Raw genomic sequence first — 14,968 nt, forward strand, 5'->3', positions numbered from 1 at the left:
GGGGGGGATCAAACAAGTTCGTGGCACATACAGTCACCAAGTGCGTACTAGAAGGGGGGGGCTAAGAAATAGAAATTGGGTTGCTGATTCTGGTAGTCATTTATCTATTTATTATTGTACAGGCGAAAAAGATTAGATTAGAACGGTATCTTATTTCTTACTGCAGACAGGCCCCTTTATTGCTATTGCTTTAATTAGTCAACGAAAACTTTGAATAATAGGTATATTTAAGGGCAAATGGGCAAAAAAACAATTTCGACAAAAAATTCAAAGGGCTGTAACTTTTGATCTAGTAGTCCGATCTTGGAACTGTTTGAAATTATGGATTCTACAGGCCACATTCTATAAGAAAATATTTCCGATCGATATGGGACAATTTTTTTTTTCGGGGCAAAAAAACCTTCCTATTTTTCCAAAAATCGACTGCGCCAAAATTTCTCGAGAAAAAACTTTTTCTGATTAATTTGGGTGCGTAGAATCCCAAACGATTCGTACTTTTTCGATGACGTGTTTGTTCGTTCGTTGTTTGTACGTGTATTATTTTTTCTTGTCTACTTTTAAATGACAAAATTTTAGACTTTAACCAAAACCAAAGTTGCTCTCTATATATACCTTTATATTATTGCGTTTATTTTAAAGTGGGCGGAGCGGATAGCGGAAGTATTACCTAAATACCTAATAGCTATGATGATAACTCAATTCTTCTGGAGGGGGATATATCCCCTTCATCCCCCCCCCCCCCCGTAAATACGCCACTGTTGTGATCGTGTAGTTGGCTTTGAAATAAACTTTTTTACTCCCTTCGTAAAGATGTGTTACCTGTATTAACCATTCTAAGAGGTTTGAATACATTTATTATGATTAAATAATTAAATCAAAACAATTCTTACAATCCTAGCTAAACTGTAAAAATATCCCTGCTAGCCAGATAATTAAATTTATCTTCGAAAGCAAACAAGCAAATGTAAACGCACAAAATTATACGCGAATCAGTCTGTTCCACTGATAACGAAAATAAATAAATAAATAAATTAGTACCTTATCGCCTTTGAATTCTTTAACGTAAATTGTCGCCGGTTCGGGTTTCAACATCCGATTTTCGTTCAAATAACCCCAAGCCTCATTTAAAAACAAATCTAAACATTTCAAAAAAACCAATCACGAGCATAAAAGAAAAACGCAGCACGTTTTTTTAAAAAACAATGTACGTCTTCTGTGACGATCCATTAACAATTGGAAAACTTTCGATTTATGGTGAAATTCACTTCTTAAAATCTCAGAGTGAATTTTTCGCGATATGCGCTTTGGTTAATTCCGTAACACTGTTTTTTGTGATGAGTTAATTCGATAGAAAGAACACGAAGACGAAATCAGGTAAACAAATAAGGACCCTTAGAAGATGGTAATCAGAGAAAATGGGAAAAACATAATAAGTGAGATAGCGCATTATTATTTTCCGTTACTATGTTAAATGAAACTATAAATCGTCAATTATCAGCAACTTCCTCAATGATGTCCCAGAATGACGACGGTACAATAATTTATCTGCACGCACTTGAGATAAACGCGTGATGCAAATTGTTGTATACTTCCTGGTTCTAATTTTTACAACTAGAAGGAGATCCTTGCAAAAGTGCCTACTCTACGCCTGGCTTACGTACGCTTTTGCTTTCTTTTTGCTTATTTTCAAACACTAAAGCCGACTTCCTTCCTGTTTCTAGATGCGTTCACTTTTGGCGATATTGTTTTTATGCGTATGTGGATCTAAGGCCGCTGCACCGTCGTGCTCGTACGAAGGTCGTGGCACACTCTCGTCGACGTGTTACAATGCGAACGCGGCTTACTTCCGTAAGACGACCTACAGGTTTGACAACCTGGACGAAACGGTCCGATGCGTCAACTGCACTCTGCAAATAATCGAGGGCGGCACGTTCGATCTCTCAGGCAACCAAATTAAAAATTTGATACTGAACAACGCCCAAATCACCGTCCTCAAACCGAAATCGTTCATCGGCCTCGTCTTCCTCCGCGTACTCGTCCTGAGCGACAACAACATCGTGTCCGTTCCCCCGGAAACGTTCCAAGGTATTGCCAAGGTCGAGGTACTCGATATGGAGCGCAACAGCCTGACATCCCTCAAAGCCAACGGATTTAAGGAGCTTACCAACCTACGTAAACTTAACCTGAAAGACAATCGCATCAAGGAGATCGAAAACGGCTCCTTCACGGGCCTGGGGTTGCTAGACGAGCTGAACCTCGCCAACAACGACATCTTTGACTTGTCGGCGATCTTCACGGGACTCGAGAACATTGCCCTGGTGAACTTGGAAGGAAATAAAATCGCGACCATCACCTCGGGCGACCTGCCACTCCTGAGAAAGCTGAGCCAATTAAACTTGGCGGGGAACTCGCTGAAGAAACTCAGGGCGAACGATTTTCTCCCACTTCCCCGTCTCGAGACGCTCAACATCTCGTCGAACCCGATCGACGCAATCGAAATGGGCGCGTTCCGAGGTTTGGGAGCGCTCGAGAGCCTCGACCTGAGCAACTGCATGATCGCGAGCATCCAACGGGGTTTGCTGTCGGCCCTGCACGAGCTGCGACTGCTGGATCTGTCGCACAATCGCCTGGAGATCTTTCAAACCGGAGTCTTCTCGGGCATACCGGAACTGAGGAGGCTGAACATGTCGCACAACAAAATCGCGAGCTACGAGAAGACAGGGATATTTCCGTTGCATAGTCTGCACATTCTGGATCTGTCTAGTAACAGTCTGGAGGATTTGGACTACAAGCTGCTCGTCCACCATCTCCCGTCTCTGTCGCATATCGCCTTGGAGAATAACCCCTGGCCCTGCTACCTGAAGAAGGAGATGGAGGAGCTGTTCGTGCACGATAATCTCGTTTTCGATTTGGGGAAGGTGGAGGTGTGCAACGACACGAGACCGAAGATTAGCGAGCCTATCGTCAAGGAACCGATAACAATGGACGAGGCGAAGCCGAACTCTACCGGCCACGATTACGCCCTCTACGTGCTCGTGAGCTTTGGATTTATCGCGATTGTCGCTCTGTTCGTGTTGCACATGCGCACTAAGCGCGACATTGAGAGACTCGTGGGAAAGTATAACGTCTCGGAAACGCATCTCATATCGCACACCACAGAGGAAAATAATTACTAATGTATGTGTTTGGAAATAAATCTTGTTTACCTTTTCTCTATTTCTTCACATGCGATAGTTGTTAGGGGTTGTTCTTATTTGCCGTTCCTCTAACTAAAAGGCTGGAGCCGAACTGGAAGAGAGTTTTCGCTTTTCTTTGAGATGAAGATAATTCAATAACGCATTTTTCTTCATTTACCTTCAGTAACCATGACAGTGGAGAAGGGTGGTACTAACATCAGCATTATCTAGGCCTTTCTTCAAAAACGTGTTCCATGTTCTCGTCTTCCTATCCACATTTTCTTTCTTCTTGTCACCATGTCCCCTTCCCTCTTTCTTCATTTCCACATCAGAGTCTCGCCATTATTTTAAAAATTTTTATTCCCTTTCAAGGGGAATTACTACCTCCGCGCGTGCTCTCCATCTTTCCTCCTACTCCTCTCCTCCTTTCGACCTCAGCTCGTCCGTATCCAATTTGTTCATAATGTTTTCGTCCATGTTCTTCCCACATGCCTTTTGCATCATCCTGCGTCTTCTCCATGTTTGTTTCTTCCTCCAATATACAATTTGGGGTTTTTCCAATTAGCCCTAAAACCTATTCCTTCCCATTCATTCATTTCACCTTCTTTGGAATCCTACCAGTTCATCCCATTTCTTCTAGCCATATCTCCGCTCCGCCCATGAGCTCCCCTTTCACCATTGCATCGAACATCGACTCTTTCCCTTCCATTCTTACCCCCAAATCTTGTCGCTTCATATAGTTCCTTTATTCCGCCATTCAACTTCTCCCTTTTCTCGTCTTTCATCATCTGCCATACTTATCCCCTTTCCACTCCGAAAACACCTTTCCGACCATTTTTTCTCAATTCCTTTCCCACGAATCTGTGCAATACATGTATACACTCGATCGCTCCACTTCATTTTCTGAATCCCATCCTCTTTTCTTTCATTCCCTTCGTATTTGCGTCTTTTTATTTCTTAATCTTCTCATCTTCCCTTTAGACTCCTTGTTCCTATCTTAAATTCATCTATTACTTCCAGTACTTTTTCATTTGCTATTATGTAATCAATTACCCGACTTCCCTCTTCCTCACATGAATGTGAATTGCCCGTCTCAATCTCCCTCCATACATACATACCTTCTCGACCCTGTATTTTCTGAGAATTCCGCTAACACATCTCCCTCTTTATTGTACTATTTATCTCTTGATTTTCAATCAAATTTCGTTTTAAATCTTTTCCAAATTGGTATCAGGAGGTTATAATGTCCGAGGAGGTGTTTCAGCTCCTAATACGCGAAGGACCAATCAGAAAATTATTGTAAAATTTTGTCTGGCTAACAGGAGAACAGAATAGTCGAGGAGGTCTTTTCCCATCACCCACAAAAATATTTCGAAGCCAAATTTCGTTTTAAATCTTTTCCAATTTGGTATCAGGAGGATGTAATGTGCGAGGAGGTGTTTCAGCTCCTAATGCACGAGGGGACAATCAGAAAATTCTTTTAAAATTTTGTCTGGCTACCAGGAGAACATAATAGTCGAGGAGGTCTTTTCCCATCACCCACAAAAATATTTCGAAGCCAAATTTCGTTTTAAATCTTTTCCAATTTGGTATCAGGAGGATATGATGTGCGAGGAGGTGTTTCAGCTCCTAATACACGAGGGGACAATCAGAAAATTCTTTTAAAATTTTGTCTTGCTACCAGGAGTACATAATAGTCGAGGAGGTCTTTTCCCATCACACACAAAAATATTTCGAAACCAAATTTCGTTTTATATCTTATCCAATTTGGTATCAGGAGGTTATAATGTGCGAGGAGGTGTTTAAGCTCCTAATACACGAGGGGACAATCAGAAAATTCTTTTAAAATTTTCTGTGCCTACCAGGAGAACATAATATTCGAGGAGGAGGGTTTTTCCCATCACCCACAAAAATATTTCGAAGCCAAATTTTGTTTTAAATCCTTTCCAAATTGATATCAGGAGGTTATAATGTGCGAGGAGGTGTTTCAGCTTTTCATTTACCTACAACTGGCATCAGACTTTCGTTCACAGGGAGGTATTTCTTCTACTCGTCTAACCAGTATTCCTTCCACTGTTAGGTTCTCCCTCCAAACCACGCACCTACCTCTTCCGTTCTTGTTTTCTCTCTATCCCCACTAACCCTTTTACTTTGGTACTCCCTCTGTGTTCATTATCTTCTACTATTAGTCTCCTATAATATCCCCACTTACTTTCTTGCCCTGTCCTCCTTATCTTTCCGCAACATCTCTAATTTCTCTCTGTGTCCTTTCTTTTACCTTATTTTCCCTTAGTTCAAATGTTCTTGCCTCTTTTACGTTCGCATGTAATTGTGGTCAACACTAAACACACGTAAACGAGTATCTCTTGAATTTTAGATATGCCCGGTTCCCTTTTCGGTTAGGAACCCGTCTGTAACCCACACGCATCCCGCCGGTTATGAAGAACGGACGATCTGAGTTCAGACACTACGGCTCCCTGCCGGAGATAGTGATTATTTGTTTGGCGCATTTTTTAAGAATTCAAAAAAATGGGGGGGGGGGTTAACACATTTTTTACCCTTCCTGGTAGGTCTCATCGAAGTAAATTGGTTTGTACAAAGTATTTAAAGCATTGGTTTGTATAAAGCATAACCGTTTTCTACCAACTACTGCCCTTCTTTCTGTCCTCTTATCAAACTACGGAGTGGAGGGAGAGGGGGGGAAGTGGAACTAGTTTTATCCTTCATGGAACTCTAATGAAAGGTCTCAACGAAAGGAGTTAATTTCTACCAACCATATCCCTCCTCGACCTCTTATAGTGATCGGATATATTCCCTTATACCTCAAGAACGGATTGTCGGAAGAGGGTACTCATAAAGGGCGATTGAGACGTCTGCAAGAAATATATCCATTAGTGAAGTCAAAACAAAAGCTATTTCGGTTAAAAAAATGCGCTTTATCTGCACAAGAGTTGTGCACAATTTATACTTGTTTTATTTCTCCCTCTTGTTCTAGGCCCTCAACAGCCCTACGCCCAATTACTTTATTTATAAGACTTTGGTCTTAGTACCTTGATAGCATGAGGGTATCCTCCCAGATCCGCCCCTGCCCAAGGCTAACTCGTCCTTCCACTCATTCCAATAATTTAACCGTATGCTAGTCTTCCAAGACTCTGCCTCCACAGCTAAGAGTAAGGGCTCTAGTCCCAGAAACGCCGCCATGGCCAAAGTTGGCGTGGTTTTCATGGTTCCAGTGACTCCCAGACATGCTAGTCTCTGTACCTCGCCCAGCTGTCTCCTGTAGGTTGACCTGAGCTGCCCACCATACAAGTACATCGTACAGTTGTATTAGCCCTATCACCACAGTGCAAATCCAATATATCAGTCGAGAGGACAAGATCCATATACCGCCAGAAGCCCTTCTACATGCTTTTTCGCTCAATGTGCCCTTTCTAGGCCAGGCGAGGGTCTATATTTCTATGACCCAGTATGAACCCAGGATCATAACATGGGCTCAAACTGATACAAAACTGTTCATTTAAACACAAGTTTATTCGGTAATTGCTGTAATAAAAAGTGAGACAGTGTCAAAGTATTGCGGCGGCGGCGAACGGCCAAAAGGCCACGGCGTCTCGTTAAAACATTTCCTCTTCTATCTAACACATTTCCCTCTCTTGTCCCATGTTCTCCACTTCCTAATTCTTTATAGTTAATATAAACTCTTATCTAAACGCGCACCTGCGACAACATCTGTTTGCCAAATTTTAGCGATAAGCGCAACTCTTATCTACGACCGGAGAAAAACATGAGATTAACTTTTCAATATTACACAAGTTATTTCACGACGTTCCTTATCCTATAAAATGTAATTCCTTTACAATTAATTAAACAAAATAAACAACTGCGGGTATAAACAACAAAATGTTGACATAGAGGTAAAGACCCTCCGCCCCGCAATCTTTCTTGTTATGGCGTAAAATAGGTCTATACTACTCTGGAACATATTATGACTAAGTTTTGAAAAATTGTGTGTGAAATTCGTTTGAATTGCAAAGGAAGGTCCATTTATTTTCTAACATGTTCCCTTGAATCTTGTTGAATATTTGTTCTTCAGATGCTTCGGTTAACTGAATGATGACAATTTATTCGCTTTGATATTCGTTATCTGCATCATCTTCTATCGTGTCCAAGGTCTCCGATTCAATATTTAACCTCAAATGCGCCAAAAATATGACCTAGATCTCGGTGTTGTTCTTCCTGTGGCGCTTTCGAAGAATGACTCATTGCTGGCAATATTAGTAATATCGTATTTCTCTTTCAGATGGCGCAAAAATGGTTAATTTGTTTCTTCATCGCACTGTCGGCGTCCCAAAAAGCCGAAAAGCCGGCGATGTCTTGTTCGTATGGTGGCCGAGGTACGCTCATATCGATCTGCACTAACGCTAACGCCGGATACTTTCGTAAAACCTCGTACAGATTCGACCATTTAGACGAAACCCTCCGATGCGTTAACTGTAGCCTGCAGGTATTGGAAGGCGGTTCGTTGGACTTGTCCGGCAACCAAATAAAGCACCTCGACCTCCACAATTCCCAAATCACCGTGCTCAAGCCGAGGGCGTTTATCGGTTTGATATTCTTGGAGACCCTCAATATAAACTCGAATCTCATCGCCGTTATTCCACCGGAAACCTTCCAAGGAGTCACAAAGATTCGCACAATAGACGCAAGCAATAACGTAATCAAGTCTTTGGCCGCTAAAGCTTTCGTTGGGCTCTCCAATTTGATTTCCCTAAACTTGTGCGACAACAAAATCGGATACATCGACACGGACGCGTTTAGTGGCTTAGATTCGCTCAGGGTGTTGGAATTGTGCAACAACGCAATATACGACCTTCACCACATCTTTACGGCCCCCTCGAAACTGTGGTACCTCAACGTGGCGCGCAACCAAATCACCGACGTCATCGAAACCGACTTTAGATACTTAAACAATCTCGTGGTGCTGCGAATGCCTAGCAATTCCTTGAAGTCAATCAGGAGGCACGCGTTTCTACCGCTGCTCAACCTCCAAACACTCAACTTGTCCTCCAATCCGATTGAGGCGATCGAGACCGGCGGATTTCGCGGCCTATCGTCCCTGGAGGAGTTCGACTTGAGCGGCTGTCGAATCCGAAACGTGCAGAAGGGACTCCTGCTCGCGCTCCACATGCTGCGCACCCTCGACTTGTCCAACAACCGCCTCGGAACGTTCCAAACCGGAATATTCTCCGGTCTCCCGGAGTTGCGGGTTCTAAACGTGAGCCACAACAAGATCAAACGGTACGAACGGACCGGAGTGCTTAAGCTTCCCAGTCTGCACAACCTCGACTTATCCTACAACGAGCTGAAGACCATCGACTACAAGGCTTTGATTGGCCATCTTCCCGCTCTGTCGTACCTGGGTCTGGAGGGCAACGACCTGAGTTGCTTCCTGAAGAGCGAAATGCAGGAAATGTTTAAGGAAGACAATTTTAAGTTTAATTTGGGCGCCATTGAGAACTCAAATGAAAAGTGTAACGCGTCCAAAATTGACGTTGACACGTCCTCTAACCAAATAGAGGACGTCTCCACCGAAAGGTTGCAGAGCTATAAGTATTACGCAGCGGATGAGCACGAATACTTTCTTTATGTTTTCATCGTATTTTCAGTTGCGGTGCTTTCCATTTTGTTTTATTTGCACTACCGTGATAGAGTGCAGCTTGCGCGAATGAGTCATACAGACACGTTCGAGACGCCGTTAATCGTAAACTAAGTTTTGTTGTAAATAAAATGATTGGTCCAAAAACTTTGTATGCCACCATAACGGAAACGCTTAGCTTAGTTTTGTTACAGATGAATTACCACCCCCTACTGTGCGTGCTGCTAGTGCTAACGTCGGCGGCGGCCCAACAGCCCGCAATGTCTTGCAGCTACAAAGGGCGCGGTTTTCTCACGTCCATTTGCGTTAATGCCATCCCATCCTTTTTCCGTATGACCGTCTACCGCTTCGACAATCTTGACGAGACGCTTCAGTGCGTCAACTGCACTTTGCAAGTCATCGAGAGCTACACGTTTGACATATCCGGTAACCAGATCAAGCAACTTGATCTGACCGACTCAAAAATCACAGTTTTGAAACCGAAAGCCTTCATGGGGCTCGTCTTCTTGGAGACACTCAACCTGAAGGACAACCAAATCGTTTCAGTACCGGCAGAGACCTTCCAGGGCATCACCAAGGTGAAGGACCTGAACATGGAAAACAATCGGATTGATAAACTGCTGGCGAACGGATTTAAAGAGCTGACGAATATGCACAAGCTGAATTTGAAGGCCAACAACATTAAGAGTATCGAGGACGGTTCCTTTAACGGCTTGGGTTCCGTGGAAGAGCTCGACCTCTCCAACAACGAAATCACGACAATTAACGGAATCTTCACCGGTTTGGTTAGCGTGCGCTCGCTCAACTTCGAAAAGAACAAGATTTCGAAGCTCGATCCACTCGACGTCGAACAGCTGAACGTGCTCCTCTACCTGAACTTGGCCAGAAACAACCTGAAGGTCATTTCGAACAACACATTCCTGCAACTGCCCCGCTTGGAAACTCTAAACCTGTCCTCAAATCCAATTGAATCCGTCGAGGTCGGTTCGTTTCGCGGATTGGACGCACTAGAGGAGCTGGATTTGAGCAGCTGCCTAATTGAGAACATCCAAAAAGGGCTACTGCTCACCCTTCACCGGTTGCGCATACTGAATTTGTCCTACAACCGGCTCAAGGTTTTCAAAACTGGCCTTTTCTCCGGATTACCCGAGCTGAGAAAGCTGAACATGTCCCACAACAAGATTTTGACGTACGAGAAGACCGGCCTATTCCCATTGCATAGTCTCCACAACCTGGACCTGTCCTTCAACAACCTCACCGATCTAGACTACAAGCTTCTCATCGACCATCTCCCGGCCTTATCCCACATAGGTCTCGAGGAGAACTCGTTACCGTGCTACCTGAAGAAGGAGATGGAGGAGACCTTCAAGCACGACAATCTTATCTTCAGCCTGGGTGCGGACGCCGAAGACCCCAACTTTAAGTGCCCCACGCGAACGACCGTGGCTCCCGACGACGGACCAGACGACGAAACCAACGCGGTGACGGTCACCGCACCCGTTTACATGCAGACGTCCGACGGACACCAGTACGTGCTGTACGTCTTCGTGGCGGTCGCGTTAATATTAATGTCGCTCCTATTTTACCTGCAATATCGCAATCGTACCGAAATCACCAGGATCGTGGGGAGGACGAACGTGTCAGAGACGAGACTGATCTCCAGCGAGCTGGAGGACGGGGAGGCTTATTAACGTTAGGTATTAAATAAATTATGCAGCTTTGCCTATGTACCTTTAATAATAAATCGAATTTAGTATAAGTGCGATAGGACATTAAAATGTCTTAATGTGTTAAGGGCGCGGTTGCAAGTCATTACAGATTAATGGTGTTAAAAGGAACTATTAGTTAATGCTGTCAGGTATGGGTGCATTAATGGAGACAAATTTTTGCTTTACAAAGGTAAAGGCGTAAGTTATCTAAGAAAACAACTGAAGGATTTACTTAAGACTACAGCTGACTTCCGTAGTTTTTATTTCTACACTGAAGCGAAAAGAAATGAATTGATTTCTCGGAATAGTTTCGTGAATGAGGATTTTGACTCACCCGCGATTTTAATTTTACAGGTGTCTAACAAAAAAAAACAATCAACATCCTCCGCTAATTCACAGGTTTTTGACCGAACTTCGCTCACGGTTCAAGGCGCATAGCGTGAAGATTCTCCCCCAACAACCAACTACTACTTTACTTTTTTTATCGACACCCATCTCTCAGCTAAAACCTAAATCTACTCAACATAGTTTGAAGAATCCATGCTACGCAGCAAGCTCGGTAACGAGGACTGCAAAAAAAAGAAAAGCCTGTAATCTGCAGTCAGAGCTGGGCAGTATTCGATTTTGTAAATACTTTTTAGTATTCAAATCGTTTAAAGTATTCAAATACTTTGTAATTAAATACTTTTATGGAAGCAGTATTTGTATTTGTAACTCAAATACTTTCACAAATATTTAGTATTCGTATACTTAATTTTGGTGCGTAGAATCCAAAACAATTCGTACTTTTTCGATCAGACTTCTCAATCCAAAGTTATAGACTAGAAACCAATTTCGAAAAAAAATTCAAAGGGCTGTAACTTTTGAACTAGTAGCCCAATCCTGGAACTGTTTGAAATTATGGATTCTACAGGCCACATTCTATAAGAAAATTTTTTTTCCGGGTCGATCTGAGACAATTTTTTTTGCGGGCCTCAAAAAAGGCAGTGTATAACCTTCCTTTTTTAACAAAAATCGGCTGCACCAAAATTTCTCGGGAAAACACTTTTTCTTATTAATTTTGGTGCGTAGAATCCAAAACAATTCGTACTTTTTCGATCAGACTTCTCAAAAAAAAGTTATAGACTAGAAACCAATTTCGAAAGAAAATTCAAAGGGCTGTAACTTTTGAACTAGTAGCCCAATCTTGGAACTGTTTGAAATTATGGATTCCACAGGCCACATTCTATAAGAAATTTTTTTCCGGGTCGATCTGAGACAATTTTTTTTGCGGGCCTCAAAAAAAGGCAGTGTATAACCTTCCTTTTTTACCAAAAATCGACTGCACCAAAATTTCTCGGGAAAACACTTTTTCTATTAATTTTGGTGCGTAGAATCCCAAACAATTCGTACTTTTTCGATCAGACTTCTCAATCAAAAGTTATATGTAGACTAGAAACAAATTTCGAAAAAAAATTCAAAGGGCTGTAACTTTTGAACTAGTAGCCCAATCTTGGAACTGTTTGAAATTATGGATTCTACAGGCCACATTCTATAAGAAAAATTTTTTTCAGGGTCGATCTGAGACAATTTTTTTTTCGGGGCTCAAAAAAAGGCAGTGTATAACCTTCCTTTTTTACCAAAAATCGACTACACCAAAATTTCTCGGAAAAACACTTTTTCTTATTAATTTTGGTGCGTAGAATCCAAAACAATTCGTACTTTTTCGATCAGACTTCTCAATCAAAAGTTATAGACTAGAAAACCAATTTCGAAAGAAAATTCAAAGGGCTGTAACTTTTGAACTAGTAGCCCAATCTTGGAACTGTTTGAAATTATGGATTCTACAGGCCACATTCTATCAGAAATTTTATTTTTAAATTTTTAATATATTTGAGTGACAAGTATTTGAATACTTTTTACTGTATTCGAATACTTTTTATAGTATTCGAATACCTTTGATAGTATTAGAATACTTTTGAAAGTATTCGAATACATTCTAAAGTATTTGAATACTTATTTTTTAAAGTATTTGAATACTTTTCAATGTATCTGTATCTAGTATTCGCTTGTGCTGGAGGTAAAAGTATTTAGTATTCAAATACCTTTGATTTGTGTAAAGTATTTACTATTCAGTATTCAAATACTTTTTTAAAGTATTCTGCCCAGCTCTGTCTGCAGTACATCGTACGACTCAATGGAGCCACCGGCTTTCACACGTACTTAAAAAGGTCCGTTAGCGGGATCCCGTTACAAAAGCAAATACTATGCCTGTATGACCAGGTCGACCGAACAGAGGCGCTTTTTAATCGATATTGACACACAGTATCCAAAAAAAGCATATAAAAATCAGAATACTGAACTTAGATCTTATCGCGACAAGTAACACTTATACTGACTAGTAAAAAGCAAGAAGTATAGTACATACATCACCAGCACATTTTCATTTTCTTTGCAAATGGCTTTATTGGATATTGTAGGTAACAACTTTTCTTCTGCTTCTGTAACAAACCACTGACTGGGCGGCCTTTTGTATGTTTTAATAAAACTTATTTTATATCCAAAGACGATGATTTTAATAAACAAACTTCAAATGACATTTCCATGGCAATCATGCGAATAAGCAGCCCACTTAATCACAAATGTATTCGAGTGAAAAGTCGATATGATTTTATTTTTTATCCCTTATTTTTAAATTGTATTACAGGTATAATAACAAATACTATAAGAAACGCGTACATTTTACACTTGTTTCGCAACTATTGTAATACATTTTGGCCTGTAGCGCCCAAAAGAATTACAACTCAAAAAACATACCCCTCAAAGCATGGAAACATAAAATGAGAGTGAGCCAAGCTCTGACATTACACCTCAATGATCCTTAAAAAAAGAATTATTGCAGATCGACCGGAAAAAGACCTAGGTTTCGCAGAAATTAATTACAATATAGTAAACGAAAAAATACTGGAAGAAATAAAAGAATTTAAAGTAGTAACACGGATAGAATCGAACCACCAATCGATGGAAATAAGTCTAAAAAGAAAGACAAAAAGATGAAGAAATCAAGGAAGATACAGTTATGGTCCATATGAAGATAAGAAAGAAACGGAAAGATTCAAGAAAAGAAGGGAGATGTAGATATGGACAAGAGACACTGTGGAGACTTATAGAAAGAGACTAGATGAACAAGAAGAAGAAATAGCAAGGAGTACAGAGGAGGAGTAGAACACTGAAGGGTAGTAAAAGGCAATAACGTGAAAACAGGTAAATTATGAGTAAGGGAGAGATAATAGGAAAAAAGGGGTGGGAGAGAGTGTACAGAAGAGAGAAACCGATATACAATAGTGATTGAGAAAGAAAGAAAAGGAGAGATAGAGGAGAGGTTGAGAGAATAAAAAAAAGTACAAAAGAAAATGTAGGGAAAAAAGAGGGACAAACAGAAAGAGTAAGAAGAGCAAATCAGGGAAATAAAAACAGCCAAGGACCTTTAAAGGAAAGGAAAAACAGAACATATGGGCGAGAAATAAAAGCAGAGGACCTAAAGCGGCTCTAGATTAAGGTACTATAAGGAAAGGAGGAGAAGTGGGAAGCGGGGCGGTAGACGAGATGTCAAAAAAAGAAAAAAAATTCCTCTTATGTGATGGTTTGGTCCGTCTGTCTGTCCCTCTGTTCCTCGCCTAACTCGAGAACGAAAGGCGACCTCGACGTGAAATCTTCGCCAATCAATTTCTACGAGTTCAAGGATTAGTACTATTGAATATGAGCCGGATTGAAAGTCTGCTTTTCGAATACGAGCTGAGTGGTAACAAATTCCCTGACTGTAAATCGTATGCGATTCTTAGTATCTTGTAGAGTATATTTATAGAGTATGTATGCAATAATTACTCGCGCTCTAAACCAAGAAATAAGTGGAAATCGTTGCGTCCCTGCATAGTTCTTACAAATTTTAAATTAGAGCTTTCTACCTGCTGCCGTAAGTATAAACTTTGAATCTCTCTTCCTTGGGAGTGCCGTTTGAAAATCTGAACAGCCACAATTTCCAATTTCAAAGTTTGCCTGTTTACTAACAAAAAGTTCGGTCGAACATTTCCACGGGAGGGTGGAAAATTTTACGATGTGGAATACGAAATTGTATGAATGAGATACTAATATAGGGATTCCGGGCTAAGGGAGAGATCGATTCAGGTCCCGTCACCACCTGCTGCTGGGGTTGCTAACTGCCCTACTTTGTGTCTTTCTCCCTATACATTCACTTAAAATAGGCCAAGGGCGGCTCGCTTTTCTTTACAAATTCTCTCTCGGAAACGACAATTAGGTAACTTTTCTCGTTATTCGATTATTCGTCATACAACCCCCCCGTTCCAAACTAACGAGCCATTCAGGCTTGTTCCGCACGAGCTTTGTTTTTAAAGACGCATGTGCATCTTAAGTCACGTGTGCATTTAGGT

At 41.4% G+C, this 14,968-nt stretch overlaps 2 protein-coding genes across 2 annotated transcripts; both read left to right on the top strand.

Moving 5' to 3' along the window:
- Window positions 1-872: 872 nt before the first annotated feature.
- On the top strand, window positions 873-3,210 carry LOC116181110 (insulin-like growth factor-binding protein complex acid labile subunit). Its single transcript, XM_031501384.1, has one exon. It carries the CDS (start codon window positions 1,722-1,724, stop codon window positions 3,174-3,176), a length of 1,455 nt encoding a protein of 484 aa, XP_031357244.1. The 5' UTR covers window positions 873-1,721; the 3' UTR covers window positions 3,177-3,210.
- Window positions 3,211-7,267: 4,057 nt separating this feature from the next.
- Window positions 7,268-10,597, top strand: LOC116180534 (slit homolog 2 protein-like). The gene is given in 2 exon segments (XM_031500575.1): window positions 7,268-8,951; window positions 8,954-10,597. Coding segments are annotated over 2 exon segments (3,045 nt in total). The 5' UTR covers window positions 7,268-7,476; the 3' UTR covers window positions 10,524-10,597.
- The last annotated feature ends 4,371 nt before the right edge of the window (window positions 10,598-14,968 follow it).

Source organism: Photinus pyralis, unplaced genomic scaffold (genome assembly GCF_008802855.1).
Source record: "Photinus pyralis isolate 1611_PpyrPB1 unplaced genomic scaffold, Ppyr1.3 Ppyr1.4_LG9, whole genome shotgun sequence".
NCBI classification, from domain to species: domain Eukaryota; kingdom Metazoa; phylum Arthropoda; class Insecta; order Coleoptera; family Lampyridae; genus Photinus; species Photinus pyralis.